General features: G+C 41.6%; 1 protein-coding gene across 1 annotated transcript in view; it reads left to right on the top strand.

The window, feature by feature from the left end:
* slc35f1 (solute carrier family 35 member F1) overlaps positions 1 to 21,421 on the top strand; it is a 64,386-nt gene that overhangs the window by 16,222 nt on the left and 26,743 nt on the right. The window contains exons 3-7 of the mRNA XM_044049120.1: positions 7,098 to 7,225; positions 10,652 to 10,811; positions 13,916 to 14,072; positions 14,976 to 15,028; positions 15,140 to 15,294. Coding sequence (XP_043905055.1) covers positions 7,098 to 7,225; positions 10,652 to 10,811; positions 13,916 to 14,072; positions 14,976 to 15,028; positions 15,140 to 15,294 — 653 coding nt within the window. The remainder of the gene's footprint in view (positions 1 to 7,097; positions 7,226 to 10,651; positions 10,812 to 13,915; positions 14,073 to 14,975; positions 15,029 to 15,139; positions 15,295 to 21,421) is intronic.

Here is a 21,421-nt window from a genome sequence, read left to right as displayed (position 1 = left end):
GACCAAAATCATATTCATGGTTAATATTCAATGGAATTGTTTTTTTTTTATCATCATAAAAGTACTTAATGTTGTCTTTATTTTGTTGGACAATAATGTATAAAATCCCTGAGTTCTGTGACAGCAACATTTAATATTTATTTTATCAGTGTAAAGTTAGTTTTTATTAATCCCCTTAGGGAAAGTATTCCTCTGCATTTTGACCCATCCTAGAATTAGGAGCAGTGGGCTGCCACACTGTGTGGCGCCCGGGGAGCATTGGGGGGATGGGTACCTTGCTCAGGGGTACCCCAGCCCTTTTTGGCCGGGTGGGGATTTGAACCGGCGACCTTCTGGTTACAAGTCAAGTTCCCTTTCCACTTGGCCACAGGCTTCCCATGGAAGGTGTATGGAAGAAAACAACATAATTCCTGTAACAACACGTATAAACTAATATTCACGGTCAATTAAATTGATCATTTTAACCTGTAATGACGTCATTATACTTTTCACTTTACTGCATTCACTATCGTTGGGTTTACATTCATTTACAAATCCATGGTTTAAAGACCGAAGCTAACATCGGTATTCATGAAATCCGCTTGCACACGTCAGTAGTGTACTCCCATCATACCTTTCACTGTTTATGGACGCGCCGAGCAAGTCGAGAAGGCGGACGGCTTGTTCGCATAGCCGAAAGGCATTATGGGAGTAACACTACTGCATATGCTCATGCTCTACACAACCCGGAAATAAACACGGAAGTCAGAAACTATTTTGGCATATGTGCTGAGTGAGCAACTCCATAGGAATGAATGGAGCCAAAGGGGCGGAGCTCTATCCAGTGCTTATAATACATCCATGGTCATCACCCGATGCATACTTATAATACGTAAAATGGGTGGCGCGACAACACTTCCGGGTTTTGAGAACTGTCCTTGCTGTTAGCTTACTTAAGAATTGGAACAGAACTTGGACTGAGGCTGATGATGTTTTCACAAGTATTGGCGTACGCACAAGTACACACAAGTACACACAAGTATGGACATTGAGAAACGGCCAAGTTGTCCTGCATTAACCAACAGATGAGCGAGTTTTCTTGTTCTTTTTTTGTTGCATCTTCTTCAGTAATTCCTGATGAAGCGCCGCCTCAGACGAGGAGGGGAATACGTTATTAAACGCTTGGGTTTGTGTGAAAGTGTGAAAGCAAACTTGGACTGGCTGAATGTTGCAACCCTGAATTGTACTGAGTCTAGTGGAAACTATTAGATGTGAATAGGACTTAAGGGTGTATTCACACCAGTCCTTTCTAAATCGAATTCTAGTTCGTTTGCTCGGAAATTGAAGAAGCAAACTCTTGTCTGCCTAAAAACGTAACCAAATGCAGGAAGCGGACTACAACGCAGGGCATTGTGGGCAGAGTTGTATTGTAACCAAGTAGAACTACTTCACTACTGTACTTCAGTACTGAAATTGTACTTTACTGGAGTATTTCTTTTCTCCTACTTCCAATTGTACTTCACTACATATTTTCGATGAGTGTGATACTTGTACTCTGATACAATTTTCATGTGCTGCATCGTTACTCGTTACAATTGCAATATTTGTGATGTTGTTAGCCCTGTGTCTCTGACGCAAATAATTCAGAAAGGGCACATTGACCTCAGCATTGTTGTGTTGATGTATCCAGCCCGGTCATCGTCCCCCCCTCCCAGTCTCCACTACAGTGCACATAAAAATAAATTACTTTCCAAGACGGTCCAAGATGGCGGCGCGCACGGACGCAGCGGCTCACGGCTCTCCCTTTTTGTGCTATTTTCTGTGTTTTTCGTTCGTGTTTTTCGTAAGTACGTGTTCAAATCGCTGCTATAGCCGTCAGGACTTACTCGACGTTGGTTTTAGGCATAAGTTACCCACCACAAGTGACTTTCAACAAACTCACAATATACCCGACGACGTCGCGAGGCAACCGGGCTCTCCGTGGATTGTTATCGGGTCCGGCAGGCGTCGGAGACGGCGGAGGGAGAGAAAGCAGAAGCGAGGACGCCGGTCAGGCCTGTTGGTGAAACTCAGGACACAGCCACACAAGCCTCCCCTACCCAGCTTGTTCCTCACAAACGCGAGATCTATGGTTCACAAGATGGACGAGCTGGAACTACAGTTGGCTGGGAATCGCTATGTTAAGAACTGCTGTGTTATGATTATAACCGAAACCTGGCTTCACCCGCAGATCCCCGACGCCGCAGTAGAGCTAGCTAGCCGCTCTCTCCACCGCTGGGACAGAAACCAAGACTCCGGTAAGAGCAGAGGAGGAGGTCTTTGCATTTACGTACATAATGACTGGTCAAACAATAGCAAAATCATAGATAAACACTGTTCCCCGGACATAGAATACATGTCAGTTAAATGCAGACCACATTATTTACCCAGAGAGCTAACAGTAGTGATAGTTACAGCTGTATACATACCTCCGGATGCTAACGTTAGCATAGCTCTCGCTAGCCTGCTAAAAACAATAAATACACAGCTGCGCGCGCACCCACACGGAGTTCACATTATAGCTGGGGATTTTAATCAGGCGAACCTTAAGACGGTTCTTCCGAAATTTTTTCAGCACGTTAAGTGTCCAACCAGGGGTGCAAACACACTGGATCATGTCTATTCTAACATCAAGCATGCATACAGAGCCATACCACAACCTCATCTAGGCCAGTCAGATCACCTCTCTCTGCTCCTTACCCCGGCATACACCCCTCTCAGGAGGAGAACTACACCTCTCAAAAAGACTGTTACAACCTGGCCGGACGATGCACTCTCTCAGCTACAGGACTGTTATGCGAACACTCAGTGGGAGGTATTTGAACACCAGGACCTGGCAGAGCACACAGAAGCAGTACTGTCATACATCAGGTACTGCATTGGGAACGTCACTGTGGAAAAGAGCATCAGGGTTTTTCCCAACCAGAAACCCTGGATGACCAGCCAGGTCCGAATGCTGCTCAGGAAGCGTGACGCTGCCTTCAAGTCAGGTGACAGGGAACTGTACAGTGCCTCCAGAGCAGACCTGAAGAGAGGAATCAAGGATGCTAAGTCGGCCTACAAGAAGAGGATAGAGGACCACCTCTCTGATAACAACCCGCGACAGGTGTGGCAAGGCATACAGCATATCACAAACTTCAGGGGCTGTAACATCACACCTGGGAACCCAGACGCCTCGCTGGCAGAGGAGCTGAACTGCTTCTTCGCAAGATTTGAGAAAACTGAGCCCCATACAGCCTCACCACCTCCGCAGCCACCAGCACCCAGCACCGTCACACTGACTGTACAGGATTCTGAAGTGAGACGGGTGCTAAGAGCAGTAAACCCAAGGAAGGCAGCTGGCCCGGACGGGATACCAGGGAAGGTGCTCAAAGCCTGTGCAGACCAGCTCTCACAAGTTTTCACCTGCATCTTCAACCGTTCCCTGTCTCAAGCCACCATCCCATCCTGCCTGAAGACAGCTACAATCATCCCCGTGCCCAAGAAATCATCCACAGACAGCCTCAACGACTATCGCCCAGTCGCCCTAACACCGGTCATCATGAAGTGCTTTGAGAGGCTGGTTCTTCACCACATCAAAGACAGCCTTCCTCAGACCTTCGATCCACATCAGTTTGCTTATAGAGCAAACAGATCCACGGAGGATGCCATAGCCATAGCTCTCCACACTGCGCTGAGCCACCTGGAACACCAGGGGAGCTATGTGAGGCTACTCTTCATCGATTACAGCTCAGCCTTCAACACAATCATCCCGGACATTCTGGTCAGTAAACTTGTGGATTTAGGCCTCCACCCACACACCTGTTCATGGATAAAAGACTTCCTCACGAACCGTCCACAGACTGTTAAACTTGGTAACCACATCTCCTCCACCCGCACACTCAGCACCGGCTCTCCACAGGGGTGTGTGCTGAGCCCACTACTGTACTCCCTCTACACCCATGACTGTAGCCCAACCCACCTTGGTAACACCATCGTCAAGTTTGCAGACGACACCACTGTGGTTGGACTAATCTCAGGGGGAGATGAGTCTGCTTACAGGGATGAGATCCTAAAGTTGACAACGTGGTGTTCAGCGAACAACCTGGCACTGAATGCCACAAAGACAAAGGAAATCGTCATCGACTTCAGGAGGCACCGCGCAGACCCAGCTCCCCTCTACATCAACGGTGTCTGTGTAGAGAGGGTCCAGACCTTCAAGTTCCTGGGCACCGTCATCTCGGCTGACCTCTCCTGGACCCCGAACATCACGGAGATCACCAAGAAGGCCCAACAACGCCTGCACTTCCTGAGAGTGCTCAGGAAAAACAACCTGGATGAGAAGCTGCTGGTGAACTTCTACCGCTCTTCCATAGAGAGCCTGCTGCTGTACTGCATCACAGTGTGGTACGCCAGCTGCACTGAAGCAGACAGGAAGGGTCTTCAGAGAGTCATCAACGCAGCACAGAGGATCATCGGCTGCACTCTCCCCTCCCTAAAGGACATTTACCACTCTCGCTGCCTGAACAGAGCGAGGAACATTGTTAAGGACAGTTCCCACCCCGGCTTTCATCTGTTCGACATGCTGCCCTCTGGCAGACGCTACAGGTGTGTCCGAGCTCGGACAAATAGACTTAAGGACAGCTTCTTCCCCAGAGCCATAACCACACTGAACATGGACATGCACTGACCATCCTACCTCTACCACATACTCTCACACATTCTGGCATGTGCAATACTCTACATTTCATGCTGAAATGCTTATTTATTTAATAATTTACTCCACACTATGCAATACTTATATACTGTGCACTACTTATATTGTATATACAGATTTTTATCCTGCTTAAATTACATTCCAACTGTGCAATATCTGTATTTTTAAATGGTACCCTGCTAAAATCACTTTCATACTGTGTAAATGTTTATATTTCTATTTTTATATACTGCAAAATTACATTTCACTCTGTGATATTTATATTCTATATGCTGCTAAAATCATATCTCACACTGATATTTATATTTCTATATTTCATATACTGTTTAAAAAAAAAAAAATACACTTCATACTGTGGAAATAGTCTTATTTATTATTTTTTATACCCTGCTATGGGTCACGTCTCATAGAAATGCACTTTTTATATTTAAACCCTGCTACAGACCTGCTATTTCATATTGTGCAATAAGAATTTGATGGCTGTATATCCTTTTAATGTAGTACGCTGCAACTGAAAACCCACCTCACGTTAACTAGGGTCACTTTTTCTTTTTAATGTCCTTGACCCATACACTGGTTGTTGTTGTTGTTGTTGTTGTTATTGTTCTTCGTTGTTAGCTGTATGCACTTTCAAGGTGAAGTCAAGTAAATCTCGTTGTACAACTTGTATAATGACAATAAAGGCATTCTATTCTATTATGTGCACTGCCCCATTGCAACAGAGACATTAAACTACGCTACTATGATGTGTCACGTCAAACTACGCAAAAAGGGAGTAGCGGCTTCAGTTCATTTGTTTTACGTGCATCAGCCCACAGGCTACAGTCTAGAGTTGTGATGTTCATGAACGAACCAAATCTATTGAACAGCTCTTTAACATGAACGATGGGAACTGAGACGCTCGAGCCATTCTTTTCATTTTTTTTCTTTTCAAATCGCTGTCACACACACACACAGCATGCACACATAAACTCCTCTTGCTGTGCAGACTGTGGAGTGTCAGACTGCAGCTATTGCAGTTTTTAGTATATTTTTGCATGGAAGTTCATTGTTGCCTGCTTAGTTTTTAATTGTGCTACAAATAAAAAGGTGTTGTATGATTCACAAGTCAAAAGAGCTTCATTTACACTAAGACACATTTTATACAAAGTATAATAGTGAGCCAGTCTTTTGAACGGCTCCTCAACATCCGGCTCCCTTCAAAGAGCCATAAATCCCATCTCTACTACAGTCTGAGTGTCTAAATTTAGCGACACAAACCGAGCGCCGGAGAGACACCAAATTACAAGCGACGAAAACGATTTTATCCCTCATGGTCCATTTTGATAGTCTCGCTAGTTCTACAGGAGGGTGGCGCTGAACACAGGTCCAACGCTAAATAGACTGGGTGTGTGTGTGCCTGCAGTTAATAAACATGGTGTCCGATGAGGATACTGACACGGAGAGAATATGTGCCCCTCAGAAGTCTGTTTAAGACACATTTTCAGTTATTTCTGTCTGCTAGAGTCCTGTTGGATGGACATAACATGTCTTTGTGATTTTGTGACATATATTTAAAGTGAATCAGAGTAATATAAACAACTGTGGTTCTTATAGTTTTTATTATGTTGAATATCTGACATAGAAGTGAGTAGGGAAGTGATTAGTAACATGTGGAAGAAACATATTAATTACGTGTGGTCAGCCATAATGACAAACAAAAATGTCTTTGAAAATGGATCGTTTTTCCCTGGGACTCATCAAATGTCCTTGGGACCCATCTAAAAGACCGTTGTTGGATCCTGGGACACCGAGCAACATCACTGCAAAATTGTTATGAATCATTTCAAAACCACATTATCACTGCCAGAGCTGTAGATGGCTCTGTCACCAGGTTTGATGAAGCTGGCTCATCATTGATCAAGCTGTCTATAAGAAGACAGCGCGTGCTTTCACTCTGCTGCTGCCTGCCTGCATGGAGAACACTTCAGTCCTCGAGATGGAAGAAGAACCACAAACGCCACCTTATACCTTCAACTTCTTCGAGCGATCGTGGTGTTAAGGAAGGAGACCACTTCTGGCCCTCCTTAGGGTTTATGTTTTCATTTTTGGGGGCGTAAAATGAAATACAATTCACCTTCTAATTTGAAGAAATATATCAAAGTAACTTAATAACTGCATAACACAATACTTCTACTTTTACTGTCAGTACTTAAAATTAAAATAAAATTAACACAGTCCCTCATGTGGCAGTTGTGGATGAAAGGATTGCAGGGGCAGATCATGTCTGGACAAAAGCAGTGAAGAACTGTACACAATAAAAAGACAAATAAGAATGTTGGATTGAGACAAGGCAGTGAAGACAGTGTGTGATTTACTTTGTCTCTCATATGTGTCACATCAGGGGAAGAGAACTTACTGGCCATTCTGAAGCAGCGCTGGTGGAAATACATGATTCTGGGTTTGATAGACATCGAGGCCAACTATCTGGTCCTAAAGGCGTACCAGTACACCACACTCTCCAGTGTGCAGGTTTGTAATGTGTGTGTGTGTGTGTGTGTGTGAATTCATGTGTGTGTGTGAATTCAACACCCTTGTCAGTCTAGCACAAAGCATTGCAAGACATGAGGGCCAATACCAGGCATTAGCAATACTTCAGAGGGGGCAAAACAGAAGGGGGCACAAATTAGTTTTCAACCAAAGTAATAGTTCACTTTTTCAGACACAGTTTAAATGACTTAGCTTTTTATTTTTTAAAGTCAGCCTGCACCATGTTTAGGTGTGCAGTAGTTAAGTCTTTTTATTATAAAGACCACAGAAGTAGAAATATTCCTGCTTTTATTTCAGAAACATGATCACCTTCATCTGAGTGCTCAGTAGTGTCACATCAAGAGACACGAGTGACCTGTCACCATAATCTGCATCAGCAGAGATCTACATGTGGGACAAAGGCCAAAAACCTCCCTGGTCTTCTGCTGTGAGGACAGTTTATGTTGACATGGTTTGGATGACACATAAGAGCGTTGAGTTCATGAGTAAATTATCAACACTTTTCATTGAAAGAAAGTACTTGTGACACAAACCATGTGACATTTGACTTGGCACTATTTCCTCAGAAATAGGAAGAGAAGGAGATAAATGTCATTATACAATAATGAAAAAGAGTTTTAGGGCCTCTGCAGTTGCACTGAGATAGAGCCGGCAACGCTATGGCATATGAGAATCATGGAGGCTGAACTTCCATTTAAGCAGGAAATAAACAAATATTATATGGTGAAAACATAATCATTAATCACACAAACAATTATGATCCATTTCACTCCAACACAACACAAAGCAGGACTAAGTTATCACCTAGTATGACTGAGCAAAGGCATGTGCTCCACAGTGAAGCGAATACAAAATAGCAAATTAAACAGTTACCACAGTGGAGTCGATAAAATAAATGAATAACATAAAGATTAAAGGTGAACAAAGTTACATCACTTACATTTGGAATGAACACACACCTTCGAGGAGTGATAACCTGCAGCTTGCAGCCTTCAAACGGTGAAACAAAGACTGGAGCTTCACGTTAACAACGTCCAACAAGTCAGTTTTATTGATGCAGCCCAACATCACATTTACTCATTTACAGTCTGTACAGCAAGTGACACCCTCTGTTCCAACCTGTCCTTAGACCCTCACATCGAGTGAGGAAAAACTTTACAAAGAACCTTTTTACAGGGAAAAATGGGAGAAGTCTCAGGAAGAGCCACAGAGGAGGGATCTCGCTGTCAGGACAGACGGACGTGCAGCAGGTGTCACAAACAAAACATTAGAGACCAGAAGCATTTCAAAAATAATATGAATGAGAATTCTCTTCATCTTCTCATCCAGGGCATGACACATATCGCCATCAGGGATTGGTTTCAGCTCCTGACCCTCAGGAAAGATCAAAACATCGATGAAGGGTGGATGAGGATAATATTAATGTTAGCTATATAATATATAGTAATAGTTATAGTTGCCTCCTGGTTCCACAGGAGAGGAGCTTGGTAGCTCAAAGGTCTGATCACCTTTATAGTGCTTTATATGTGAGGAAGAGGATTTTAAATTGTACTCTAAATTTAACATTAAAGGAGCCAACTGAAGACTCCTTTGAGACTTTGTAGAGCACCTGATAATAATAATTTACATGTAGTCTAGATGTAATAAAGGCATGATCAAGTTTTTCAGCATTCTTTAATGATTTGTGTTGCTCATAAGGAATGGGTAAAACATGTTGGAGGAAAAAAGCACTACATCAATCAAAAGAAAAAAACAGCCGATGTGGATCGAAGTGGTGCGTGATCCATTAAAGATCAGACATGATGATTGCTGTTCGGAGCTGTGACAGTGAGAGAGAGAGAGACTGAAAGCCCTGTACAAATAATCACATCATTGGTTTTTCACGGATTTTAGAAATTAATGGGAGGTTAGATTTAGGACGATAAGCAAGAACATCCGGGTGGATGGTGGGTGTTTTTTTTTTAATGACAGCCACTTTAGAAGACTGTGGCACGTAGCCTGTAAGTAAAGATACAATGTGGAATTGTTAATTAATGGCAGAACTTCCTTTAACACTGTAGTAGGAATGGGTCGAGGAGACAGGTCATGCGTGTAGACTGTGCTACCATTGAATTTAGCTCGGACAGATCTATGGGTAAGAGGTTATCCAACTGACAATGTGGTGATACAGAAGGTTGTGAGAACAACAAATCAGTATTATTAGTAGGTAGGATGAGAGATGAGATTATTTCTTCCCCTAATGATTGTTATTTAGTGGTAAAGAAGTTCATAAAGTCGTTACTACTGACAGTTAGTGGGATGGTGGGTTCAGAGCTCTGACTCTGTGTCAATCTGGCCACAGTACTGTGATTTCAAATCAAAGATGAGTAATAGGATGTTCTGGCATTATCTTGTACATTGTCAGATTTTTCCTCCTGGTTTGTGGAGCACCACTTCCTTTCTAACTTTAGTGTTGTTTGTTTTAAAACATGTGCTGTGCAGTTATACCAACCTTCCCTGACTCACTACCTTCCTTTTCAGAGGGGAAACGGAATCCAGTGTTGCAGATAATCATGCTGTAATATTGACAAGATCATTAATTTGGGTGCAAATGAGAGTTAATTTAGGATATCTTATGCTATCAGTATACATTTATACTAACACTGCACAGTGATGTCAATGCCAGTGGAAATTTAGGAGAGAACTCGTCTTTACTTGAATTTAGATACAGTCATCTCAGACAGATTTCAGCTGTAATAATAGTTACTGTACTTATGAGTCCACTGTTGATTGTCATAGGAAAATCAAATGGAATTAGAAAATGATCAGAAAGTAGAGGGTTATGGGGATAAACCAGTACATTTTCATGGCATTTATGCCATTGATCAGCACAAGATTAAAGGTTTATTAACATGTTGAATAAACCCAATTGAGGTCACTTCAGACTTATGGCATATTTCCACCTGCTCTACTCGACGTTATCTGTCATTCACTCAGACAGGAAGTCAGAGAACTCCAACAGTGGCCGGTAGACAGTAGCTCGCAGACTAAAAGACTAAAAGACTAAAAGTAAGACTTTCAAATGACCTGTGCCCATACATTTGGCTGGTTGATTACTTACATCCTTTACTAAAACAGTTCTGTCCTGATCAGTGGCAAGTGATCAGTATGTGAGCGATCTCATCCACAGGGTAGGAGACCTCACTGACTCATTTGTTTAGGATAAAAATAAATGTCACTTATTTGAACAATTCCATGTGATTCTTTTCTACAGAAATAAGCACAATTCACATGTCTTAGCTTAGCTTATTATTGCGACCCACATGGGTCACTTAGCTGGTGCTCGTATGATATTTGTGAGTCTTCCTGTGGTAAATACAAGAATTCATCATGTGCATCTGTGTCTGCTGTCTGTGTCCCTCCTCTCAGCTCTTAGACTGCTTTGTCATCCCCGTGGTCTTGCTGCTTTCCTGGTTCTTCCTCTTGGTCAGGTACAAGGCTGCCCACTTTGTCGGGGTAGGACTTTGTTTGCTGGGCATTGGCTGCATGGTAGGAGCCGACCTCCTGCTTGGTCGGCAGCAAGGCCTTGGTGAGCCCCTTACTTTACATTATCATCACACACACTCTGCACCATTGATGTACAATGATTGAGGGATAAACAGTTTTCCACTTTTACAAAAAACACATTACCTGACACGATGGTCATGTTTGACAAAACTCCTATTTGAAACTCTCAACCAAAACCAAAAAGCAAACACTACAGCAAAAACTATACAAAGTCGTTTTATTTATAGTTACAATTAAAGTTTCTTACCTTAGGGAGATGGTACCTCAATAGTAGCGCAAGTTGTCTTTCAACATGAAGGTTGTGGTTATATGTGATAGAAAATGTGCTGCACATAAATGATCTGTCTGGATGGGTGTAAATTAGAGTTCTCAACGGGCCTGAACATTACAACCCGACCAAGCCCAACACACCAGCATGAACCCGACCCGGCTGAAATCCCCCAGTCTGATTCTGTCTATCTGAATACATTTTCCCAATGATCGAAGCACGGTGTTTTCTTTGCAGCGGGAGACACACTGCTGCTGCTGCTAAACCTGTTGAGAACTTTAGTGTGAATGGATGAATGGCAAATCTGTTGTGAAAAGCAGCTTTGAGTGGTCATCAAGACTAAAGTGATCTGATTTGGTTACATGTCTCTTCACATGTGTATTCTCTGTGTACATGTTTATCAATTACCACACACTGGCCCTCTTGTATCAGCTGTGCATACACCAAAAAAGAGGATGTACTGTACGTTAAGATTTATCAATATGTACAAAATCTACAGCCACATATTCAGCACTTGAAAATATGTATCTTAAGGTGAAAGATGCTTTTTTTGTTGACATTATCACAAGTAGTTTACATTAATTCAGTGCTCAGAGAGCTGTGTGATGTGAACAGGGTGGAGAAACATCTGCAGAGGAGGTGTGTGTGACATCATTTTAGCCTGTGAGATTCTGTAAAATGTAAGAGTGGAGAAAAAAGAGCAGCAGACTATCGTCTGCCCGCAGAGTCCCTGTCCACTGTAGGCATCTGAGAGACACAGAGGAGGAGAAACACACTGTAGAACATTGATTTGTCATCAATGGAGGTGGAGGACTCAGCTCTGTGGAGCTCCAGGCTTGTTGCTGAAAGAAACGTCTGTAGCAACCGATAACGTAATACCTGCCAATAATGTAATAATGGCCAATAACGTAATAATTTAAATGTAATAAAACCAATAACGTAATAACCAGCCAATAATGTAAAAAGTTATTACGTTATTTGCAAAAAGTTATTACGTTATTGGCTCAACAACTTTATTACATTATTGGCAGTTTATTACTTTATTGGTTTTATTGCATTTAAATTATACAATTATTGGCCGTTATTACGTTATCGGTTGCTACAAATGTCTATTCTAAATATTCAAACTCTGCAGATGTGTGCTTCTTGTGACAAGTTTAAATATTTACCATTATCTGAGGTCTGGCTAAAGCGCAGTTAAACATTTTTTGGTTGTGAATCATCTTGTCATTTTTCAAAGCTTCTCGGTCAATCGTTAAAAAACTGTAGTTGACAGTTAATGACCATTGTTCTCCTGACCTTAAAACTGATATTTTAGGTTTCATCACCATGAGTGCATCACATGAGATACAGGAAAACAAACATGGCTGCCTGTGGGAACACAAGCATAAACAGAACTGATCAAAATGCTTACTCAATAAAATTTACAACTGCTTTCTACAACATCTACAGAATAAATTAAATGCCTTATATTGCTGTTTGATCGACAAAAAATTGTTTTTCTTTTGTAACCACTGACACACAGACAGGAGGACAGACAGGTGTCTAGTGATGGTGACAGTAAATGCTGACAATGTGTCAATGCCTCAAACACATCAATTCAATTCAATTCAATTCAATTCAATTCAATTGTATTTGTATAGCGCCAAATCATAACATACATTATCTCAAGGCACTGTACATAGACAACATCAGAGCAGAGAACCCCAACAGTTCACACAATGAGCAAACACTAGGCATCAGTGGAGAGAAAACACTCCCTCTTAACAGAAGAAGAAATCTCTGACAGAACCAGGCTCAGAGATGTGCAGTCATCTGCCTCGACCGGTTGGGGTGAAAGGAAAAATGGGGGACAGTGGAGAGGTGGGGGACAGAAAATGGGGGGAGAGAAAGGACAAGAGGGAGATGAGGGAGAGACAGAAGAGAGAGAGGGAGACCAGCAGCAGATACACAACAACTGTATCAGGTTACAAGTTTATACAGTTACTGATATCGACTTTTTAATTACAAAATAATAATAATGGTGACGATGAGCGTAGCCTCGGAAACTGGATCTTGATCCTGCAACCTGCATGATGAGAATACAGAGAGAGAGAGAGGGAAGGAAGGAAAGACACAAACTAGGGAGAGAAAGAGACAAGGTTAATGACATATAAAAAGTCATAATCAAATGCTGAGTGTGAGAGAGTGAATGTGCGTGTACCACAGGAAAATCCCCCAGCAGTTTAGTTCTATATCAGCATAACTAAGAGATGGTTTAGGTTTCCCTGAACCAGCTCTAACTATAAGCTTTATCAAAAAGGAAAGTTTTAAGTTTAACTTTAAATACAGAGAGAGGCTCCGCCTCCCGAACTATCATTGGAAGCTGGTTCCACAGGAGCGGAGCCTGGTAGCTAAAGGCTCTGCCTCCCATTCTACTCTTACAGACTCTGGGAACCACAAGTAAACCTGTATTTTGTGACCTAAGTGGTCTATTAGGATGATAGGGTAAGACTAGGTCTTTCAGGTGTGAAGGGGCCTGACCATTAAGTGCTTTGTACGTGAGGAGGAGGATTTTAAATTTAATTCTAAACTGTATGGGGAGCCAGTGTAGAGAAGCTAACACTGGAGTTATATGGTCTCTCTTTCTAGTTCCGGTCAGAACTCGTGCTGCAGCATTTTGAATTAACTGAAGGGTTCTAACAGACTTGTTAGAACATCCTGCTAATAAGGAGTTACAGTAATCTAATCTAGATGTAACAAAAGCATGAACTAGTTTTTCAGCATCCTGTAAAGACAGAATGTACATCAAAAACTCTCAGCAGTCTTTCTCACCCTATTCCTCCCCTCTTTCTTTTTTTGACTGCCCTCATGTGTAGGAGAGCAGAAGCTGTTTGGGGATCTTCTGGTTTTGGGAGGAGCGACACTGTATGGAATCTCCAACGTTTCTCAAGAGTTCATTGTGAAAAACCTGAGCCGTGTAGAGTTCCTCGGCATGATGGGACTCTTTGGATCCTTCTTCAGCGGCATACAGCTGTAAGTGTGTGTGTGTGTGTGTGTGTGTGTGTGGAGGAAGACATAGTGGTCACGTATTCCGTGTACTTGCTGTAACTCGCCTTACTCGCCTCAGCACGGCACAGTTTAGGTTGGTTTTCCACTACAATATAGACTTTGTGTTACAGGCGACACACACAAACGAGTGACTACTGACTTCTAAAGCAAATGTTTTCAGTGTAACTGAATCAAAAGTATTTGTTCAGTACTTCCTCCATGACCGGAGCACAGACTTCGTCTGAGGGGTTTGTGATCAGCAGTGCTGTCACCAAATACACCAGACTCCTCTGTTAAATATTGTTCATGGAAACACGCCATTAGGTATTTTCATGTGCTGCTCTTTTACTGATCTTCTGCACTTCTGAAGACACAACAACCTGACTGACTGACTGACAACCTCTTATAGCTTGTACATAGACTTTAGTGATGATCTTAAGTTCTTCAACAACTTAAAAAAGTAAGTTCTGAAAATGATTCTGTTTGTTTACTTGTTGGAGTGTGTGACAATGCAATGTGGCAGCTCTACATGTCTGGTCCACACTGTTGTGTAGTTGTGTAGTCCCTCAGCTTCTCCCCTGGAGCCCAGCAGATGGTGAGTGGGTTGTGCTTCCTGTGTCTTGCTGAAATAATTACCTCATTTTCTGTCTCTTTAGCATTCAGAGATGAGCTCTTGGCCTTACACCAGGTTCTCCACCTCAGGCAGAAAATACCTCTGCTGTGGCCCAAGCTAAATTTACCTTCCTGGGCTCCAGGGCTGAGGGAGATTTAGGAAGATGTTTTCAGGTCTTACCACCTGAGGTATCAGAAACCCAGATGGAGGAGAGCTGCTCCAGGTCCCTGCGGGAATGTTGCTGCTCTGTAATCTGTTTTGTATTTCTGTTGCAGAGCAATCATGGAACATAAGGAGCTGCTGAAGGTGTCCTGGGACTGGCAGATAGGTAAGAACACAAACACAGATGTCATATGACAACAAAAGGTCATCCTCAGGTTAATCTAACAGTGTTGTTGAACGCATTGTGAAATCATTTGCTTCCTCTGTGTGTCTGCAGGTCTTCTCTATGTGGGTTTCAGTGCCTTCATGTTTGGTCTTTACAGCTTCATGCCTGTGGTGATGAAGAGGACAAGCGCCACCTCTGTCAATCTCTCTCTGCTCACAGCTGATCTGTACAGCCTCTTCTGTGGCTTCTTCCTCTTTCACTACAAGGTAATGTCAAAGAGCTTTAGTAAAAAGGTACATGGTTTTACTAAAACATGTGCCAGACACCCACACGGTGGTGTAGTGGTTAGCACGCTCGCCTTGCAGCGAGAAGACCCGGGTTTGAGCCCCGGTTGGTTCTGTGGGTTCTCTCCGGGTTCTCCGGCTTCCTCCCACAGTCCAAAAACGTGCAATGTGGGGATTGGGTGAATTGGACACTCTAAATTGACCGTAGGAGTGAGTGTGAGAGTGAATGGCTGTTTGTCTCTAGTTGTGTGTGGCCCTGCGATGGACTGGCAACTGTCCAGGGTGTACCCCGCCTAGCGCCCGATGTAGCTGAGATTGGCACAGCACCCCCCACGACCCTCTGGTGGAGGATAAAGAGGTAGATAATGACTGACTGACAAAACACTTGAACAATAACACAGCTCTGTTAATACTGGAGTGGAACCTTCATTCATGTTACTGGTAAATCCTGTGTTTGTCCTACTATTTCATTTAAAGGCGACATAGACCAGAAGCTCCAATTAACGCTGCGTTTGTGTGTGTATCTGTGTCATATCGTTTATGAAACCCTAAAGTTTCAGAACAAACAGTTCAGCCACTGCTGAGAAAATAGTGTTGTATTGTTTTCCTGGGCTCTGTGGAGTGGATCGGCACTTCCGTAATTTGATGTTGTCATCAGTAAACCTCACCACTCCTCTCACCACCGTAGCGCCTCCTGGTGTGGGCACTAGTCCGGGCACATCCGGTTGCATACATTCAACCACAGAAGAAGAAGAAGAACTACTCTCATTGTAGCTGCTGAGATGCAGAGCATCCACCGTGCCAGAGGGGGAGCTGTGTATCTGAGAGCTGACGTATCTATTACATCACTTCCAGGTACCTGGCCAATCACAGTACAGTGGGAAAGCTCCCGTTGACTGGCCAATCACTACACAGTCCACGTTCTGCGGGTGTGATTTTGGTCTGAACAGCACGGCTGACGAGAGCGTCAGTGAGGAGATATTTTGATCGGCTCGTTTGCAGTGATTAGGAGGTTTTTAACCATGAAAACAAGTTAATATATGTAAGTAGACCTCCATAACTAACATATATGTGACCGTGAAAACAAGTTAATATATGTAAGTAGACCTCCATAACTAACATATATATGTGACCATGAAAACAAGTTAATATATGTAAGTAGACCTCCATAACTAACATATATATGTGACCATGAAAACAAGTTAATATATGTAAGTAGACCTCCATAACTAACATATATGTGACCGTGAAAACAAGTTAATATATGTAAGTAGACCTCCATAACTAACATATATATGTGACCATGAAAACAAGTTAATATATGTAAGTAGACCTCCATAATCTAACATATATGTGACCATGAAAACAAGTTAATATATGTAAGTAGACCTCCATAACTAACATATATGTGACCTGAAAACAAGTTAATATATGTAAGTTCTCCATAACTAACATATATGTGACCGTGAAAACAAGTTAATATATGTAAGTAGACCTCCATAACTAACATATATATGTGAGCATGAAAACAAGTTAATATATGTAAGTAGACCTCCATAACTAACATATATATGTGACCATGAAAACAAGTTAATATATGTAAGTAGACATACATAACTAACATATATATGTGACCATGAAAACAAGTTAATATATGTAAGTAGACTTACATAACTAACATATATGTGACCATGAAAACAAGTTAATATATGTAAGTAGACCTCCATATCTAACATATATGTGACCATGAAAACAAGTTAATACATGTAAGTAGACCTCCATAACTAACATATATGTTTGATACAAGCATTCGATGTTGCCTTTAAAGAAATATCTGCTGTAAAAACGTCTATATTTATTATATTTATAATTTATATATATTTATATATTTATAATATAATATATTATATTATATTTATTATTAAAAAAAAGAAAAACATCTATTATGCCAGGTTTATTCAAGACATGCTTGAGCATTACATACACATGTTGCACTCATTGACAGCGTGCTAATAATAATAATAATAATAATAATAATAATAATAATAATAACAATAATAATAAGACCAGCTTTAAGTCGCATCACTTCATTCCAAATTCCAATGATCACAGAATTTGACAAAAAAAACAACAGAGATGGTGGTGCCTGAAACTTTTGCACAGTACTGTATATACATGTATATATATTTAAATATATGTTTATACATATATATATATGTATATATGTATATATATATATATATATATATATATATATATATATATATATGTACATATATATGTGTACATAATAGTAGAGTATTCACCCATATGAGTCTTCAGACTTTCAATGACTTTGAATGGAGCAATATCAAGTGGCGCCAAACTGCATTGTGGCTCCATTGCTTCACTTTGCTCATGTTGCGTTGAGAAAAGTTCAACTTTCCAAAACATCAGTCAATTATAACATTTATATATTACAGCACAGGTGCGAGCCAATCAAATCATGTTTAACACTTAGCTCAAACTCATGGCTTAAACTGAGCTCTCAGGTAAGGTTGTTCTCCCCATGATTTTCTCAGAAAAATTGCACCCGACAATGGCAGACATGGCATACATCACATTACCATCACTTTAGCAACATTAGCAGCTGTTAACTTAAAACCCCAAACTACTGTTTTCAGGTGTAAACAGAGCCGGATTAAATAAATGGACTATGATAGGCAGACTGTATTTTTTGGGTCCCCCAACATCAATGTTATTTATGAATTGAAATCTGAAACTTACCAAAGTTACTAATAAAAGTGAATTCACATTTTACATAGCGTAGTCTTTGGTTACGAGTTGGTTCTTTGTATGCCAAAATAAGTCATGTGCCGTGTGTATATTAAACAGTCTATCAGACTATTTTTTGATTTTTATTACCATATTTATACGTTACTCCAAGGCTCTATTTAATGCTATTAAATTATCCTTATCTTATCCATTGCGAGTGTCATTGTTAAGGCAGTAGTACCAGTAAATCACCAATAGGTGTCAGCATTGCTATGTAAACAAGAAAATAAGCAAATAAGATAAATGTTGTAAGCTATTGCATTTTGCAGAAAATCTTAATTAAATGTGTTGATTAAATTGAATAGTTTAATAAGTAGTCAAACACACAAAGACCAATCAAATGTGCAGTAAGAGAAACTGTGCGGTCGTGGTAAAGAGGTTTATTTTCATGGACAAGCATCACCTCTCTTCCATTTTCTGGTATTCAGCTCCTGGTCTGGACTGTTCAGCAGTTTTCTCCACTGGTCTGGATGTTTCTCTGGATGGTGTACTGTGCAGTGTTGTTTTTGGAAGCCATTCTAGATTTAGTCTTAGATTTAGTCTTTTGGACTAAAACGCTTATTAGTTTTAGTCACGTTTCAGTCATTTCTATAGTGCACTGTCACACATAAGTTTAGCCGACACGGCTTGGAAGGGCTCGGGGCGAAGGTGGTTTACAGCGAACCCCCACCCGGACCTCGCTGCGGACATGTGCACTCGCTGCGGCTTCTCCTGCCCGCCTGCCTCCGACGCGACTGTCGATTGGAGCAGACTGTCCTCAGAACGCCCTGACAGCGTTGGGTCATCAAGACGAGGAGTGTAAATCGTCTTGAAACGCGGACCAAGTAATTTTTAGGTTTTGATTGTCCCTCTGTCTGGGCCCCCTGCCCAGACACACAAAGCACAGGGGATCTTAAGGATATAGTATAGTATAGTAGATAGTAGTATAGTATGGGTTAGTTGCACGCACATGCGTCACAGTGAAGTGTGAGGAAAAGTTTGGTAAAACAAGCTTGGAGAAAAAGAAAAAAATTCACTAAGTTAATCGACACTTGCCTGTGCTAAAGTCAAGTTTTTTTGTCAAGTCTTGTGAAACTTATTGCTGAAAATCGACAGGACCTGAAAGCCAAATTGGACATACATTGCAACACAGGTTAATCTCAATTTGGATGTGGGACGGATCGCTGCAAGAATGGAAAGGATAGAGACTTAACTGGAGGAAGCGAAGCGCTCGGCCTTCACACTTCAGCCGGAGATCAGCCCATCATTATTGTGGGGCTTCCCTTTATGGAAGGAAAATCTCCTTTGGAAAGAGTTAAAGAATTGTTGTCGGAGGGATTACATTGCGAACTGATACCGGAGATCGTTAAGGCAGAAAGGATGAAACCAAGAGGAGGAGGGCCAGGAATAATCAAAGTGGAACTCAGGACCCAGCAGGATCAAATCGCTGTGTTACGGCATAAACAGCGTCTGAGGAACAATGAGAGGTTTCATTGTGTTTCATTCACTCGCGAAGTGACATGTGGAGAGAATAAGTAATATTAACTTCAAAACTCTGCTTAGTGAGCTGCCAATGGGGAAGGAGTATTTACTGACACTGCACAACTGAGCGGTAACTGCCCAACCCTTAAATGTTGTTAATGCTGCTGGACGGTGTGGAACGGTGATTTTAGGAAAAGGATACTTCTGGATTATAATCCTGATATCATTTCTCTGAATGAAATGCATTTAGAAGTCAACAACGTTATTCAGGTACTGGCATACACCTGATCTGGACAGAATCGAATAATGCACATTAAAGCAGTTAAAGGACCAGGGGGAGTCGGTTTTCTAGTGAAGAATAAACTATATGAGAGTTATGATGTCAAAGTAAAGGATAATTCAGTTGAAGGGATATTAGCACTTGAGTTTAAGAATAAGTGTTCCAGTCATTGTTTTGTTATTTTTTCCTGCTACTTACCACCAGAAGGTTCCACAAGATCAACTAGCTCCCACGTCTTTGGATATTTAACAGCTCAGATGTTTAGTTCAGTGTTTTTCAACCAATGTGCCACGGCACACTAGTGCCGAGCAGGGCTGGACTGGGACCAAGCCATGGCGGCCCACCATGATCATTCATACGTGGAGGCACATGACACACCAGAGGATGTGCACTTGTGTTGTTTCAGAAATTAAAATGAAGCACTGTGGCCTACATGGAAGAGAGTAGCCATGTTTAAAACCTTGATCCACTCTTTCACTACTCACAGACTTTCATCTTGGGAGAGATGGCCACAGTTTCCCTCTTGAAGTGAAAGTGGTTGTCAAAGAAACACTGCTAGAGATGTCTTTTCAGTGTTTAATGAAATATACAGTTTATACAAACTAATAAGACAGTTAGGCCTACAGTAAGGCCATACATCAAAGTGCTCCTCAAAGTGGCACCTTAAAGTATGAACAAGTGAGAGAGACAGAGAGATGCAGAGACAGGCAGACAAAGGAAAGAAAGAGAGAAGGGATCAGTTCAGTTTAAATATTATTTAGATGAACAGAGAGATAACAGCTTATTTTGTTCTTACATATGCTGAGACAAAGGCTGCATGGACCTTGGTGCTCTGAAGTGAGGTCAGATATGCTAGATTCATCTGCTACGGTCTCTTCTAGAATTAAAATAAGAACTATTTAATGAAAGAAAAAGAACACATATAAACTCCACATCAAGGAAAGGCAAACCTTCACTCCAAATATGCCCAAAGGGGATAGAAACAGGCAACTTTCATGAGAAAAACCACAAAGGTAAATGAGAGAGCCCTTAAAGCTAGCTACCACATTGCTACTTCCCACCTGCAAAGCCACTGTAAATGAGATGCTCGGACCAGAAGCGGCTAAAGAAGTAGCCAAAGTTCCTCTCTCAGATAACACAATTTCCAGACATATTGATGACATGTCTGCAGATATCGAAAGTGTGGTTTTGGAAAAGATCCGTATCAGTTAGAAATTCGTGTTTTTGCAAGGCATTGTCGAAAAGAACAACAGGAGAGGAAATTCTCGGGTCACATCAGAATATCTTGAAAAAGGTATTCCGCACAAGTGTCTGCACTGATGGAGCTACAGCCACGGTTGGGCGCACCAAAGGCTTTGTAAGCAGAGTGAAGGAAAGAAACCCAGATGTGATTGTTACACACTGTTTTTTACACCTATAGGCCCTCGTGGCCAAGACTTTACCAGTAGACCTAGTTACTGTGTTGGATGATGTTGTGCGCATGGTTAACTTTGTAAAGTCACGATCTGTGAAAAGTCGCGTATTTGCATCTTTGTGTGAGGATATGGAAGTGGA

Source organism: Solea senegalensis, linkage group LG17 (genome assembly GCF_019176455.1).
Source record: "Solea senegalensis isolate Sse05_10M linkage group LG17, IFAPA_SoseM_1, whole genome shotgun sequence".
Taxonomy (NCBI): domain Eukaryota; kingdom Metazoa; phylum Chordata; class Actinopteri; order Pleuronectiformes; family Soleidae; genus Solea; species Solea senegalensis.
This window is presented reverse-complemented; position numbering and strand designations above follow the sequence as displayed.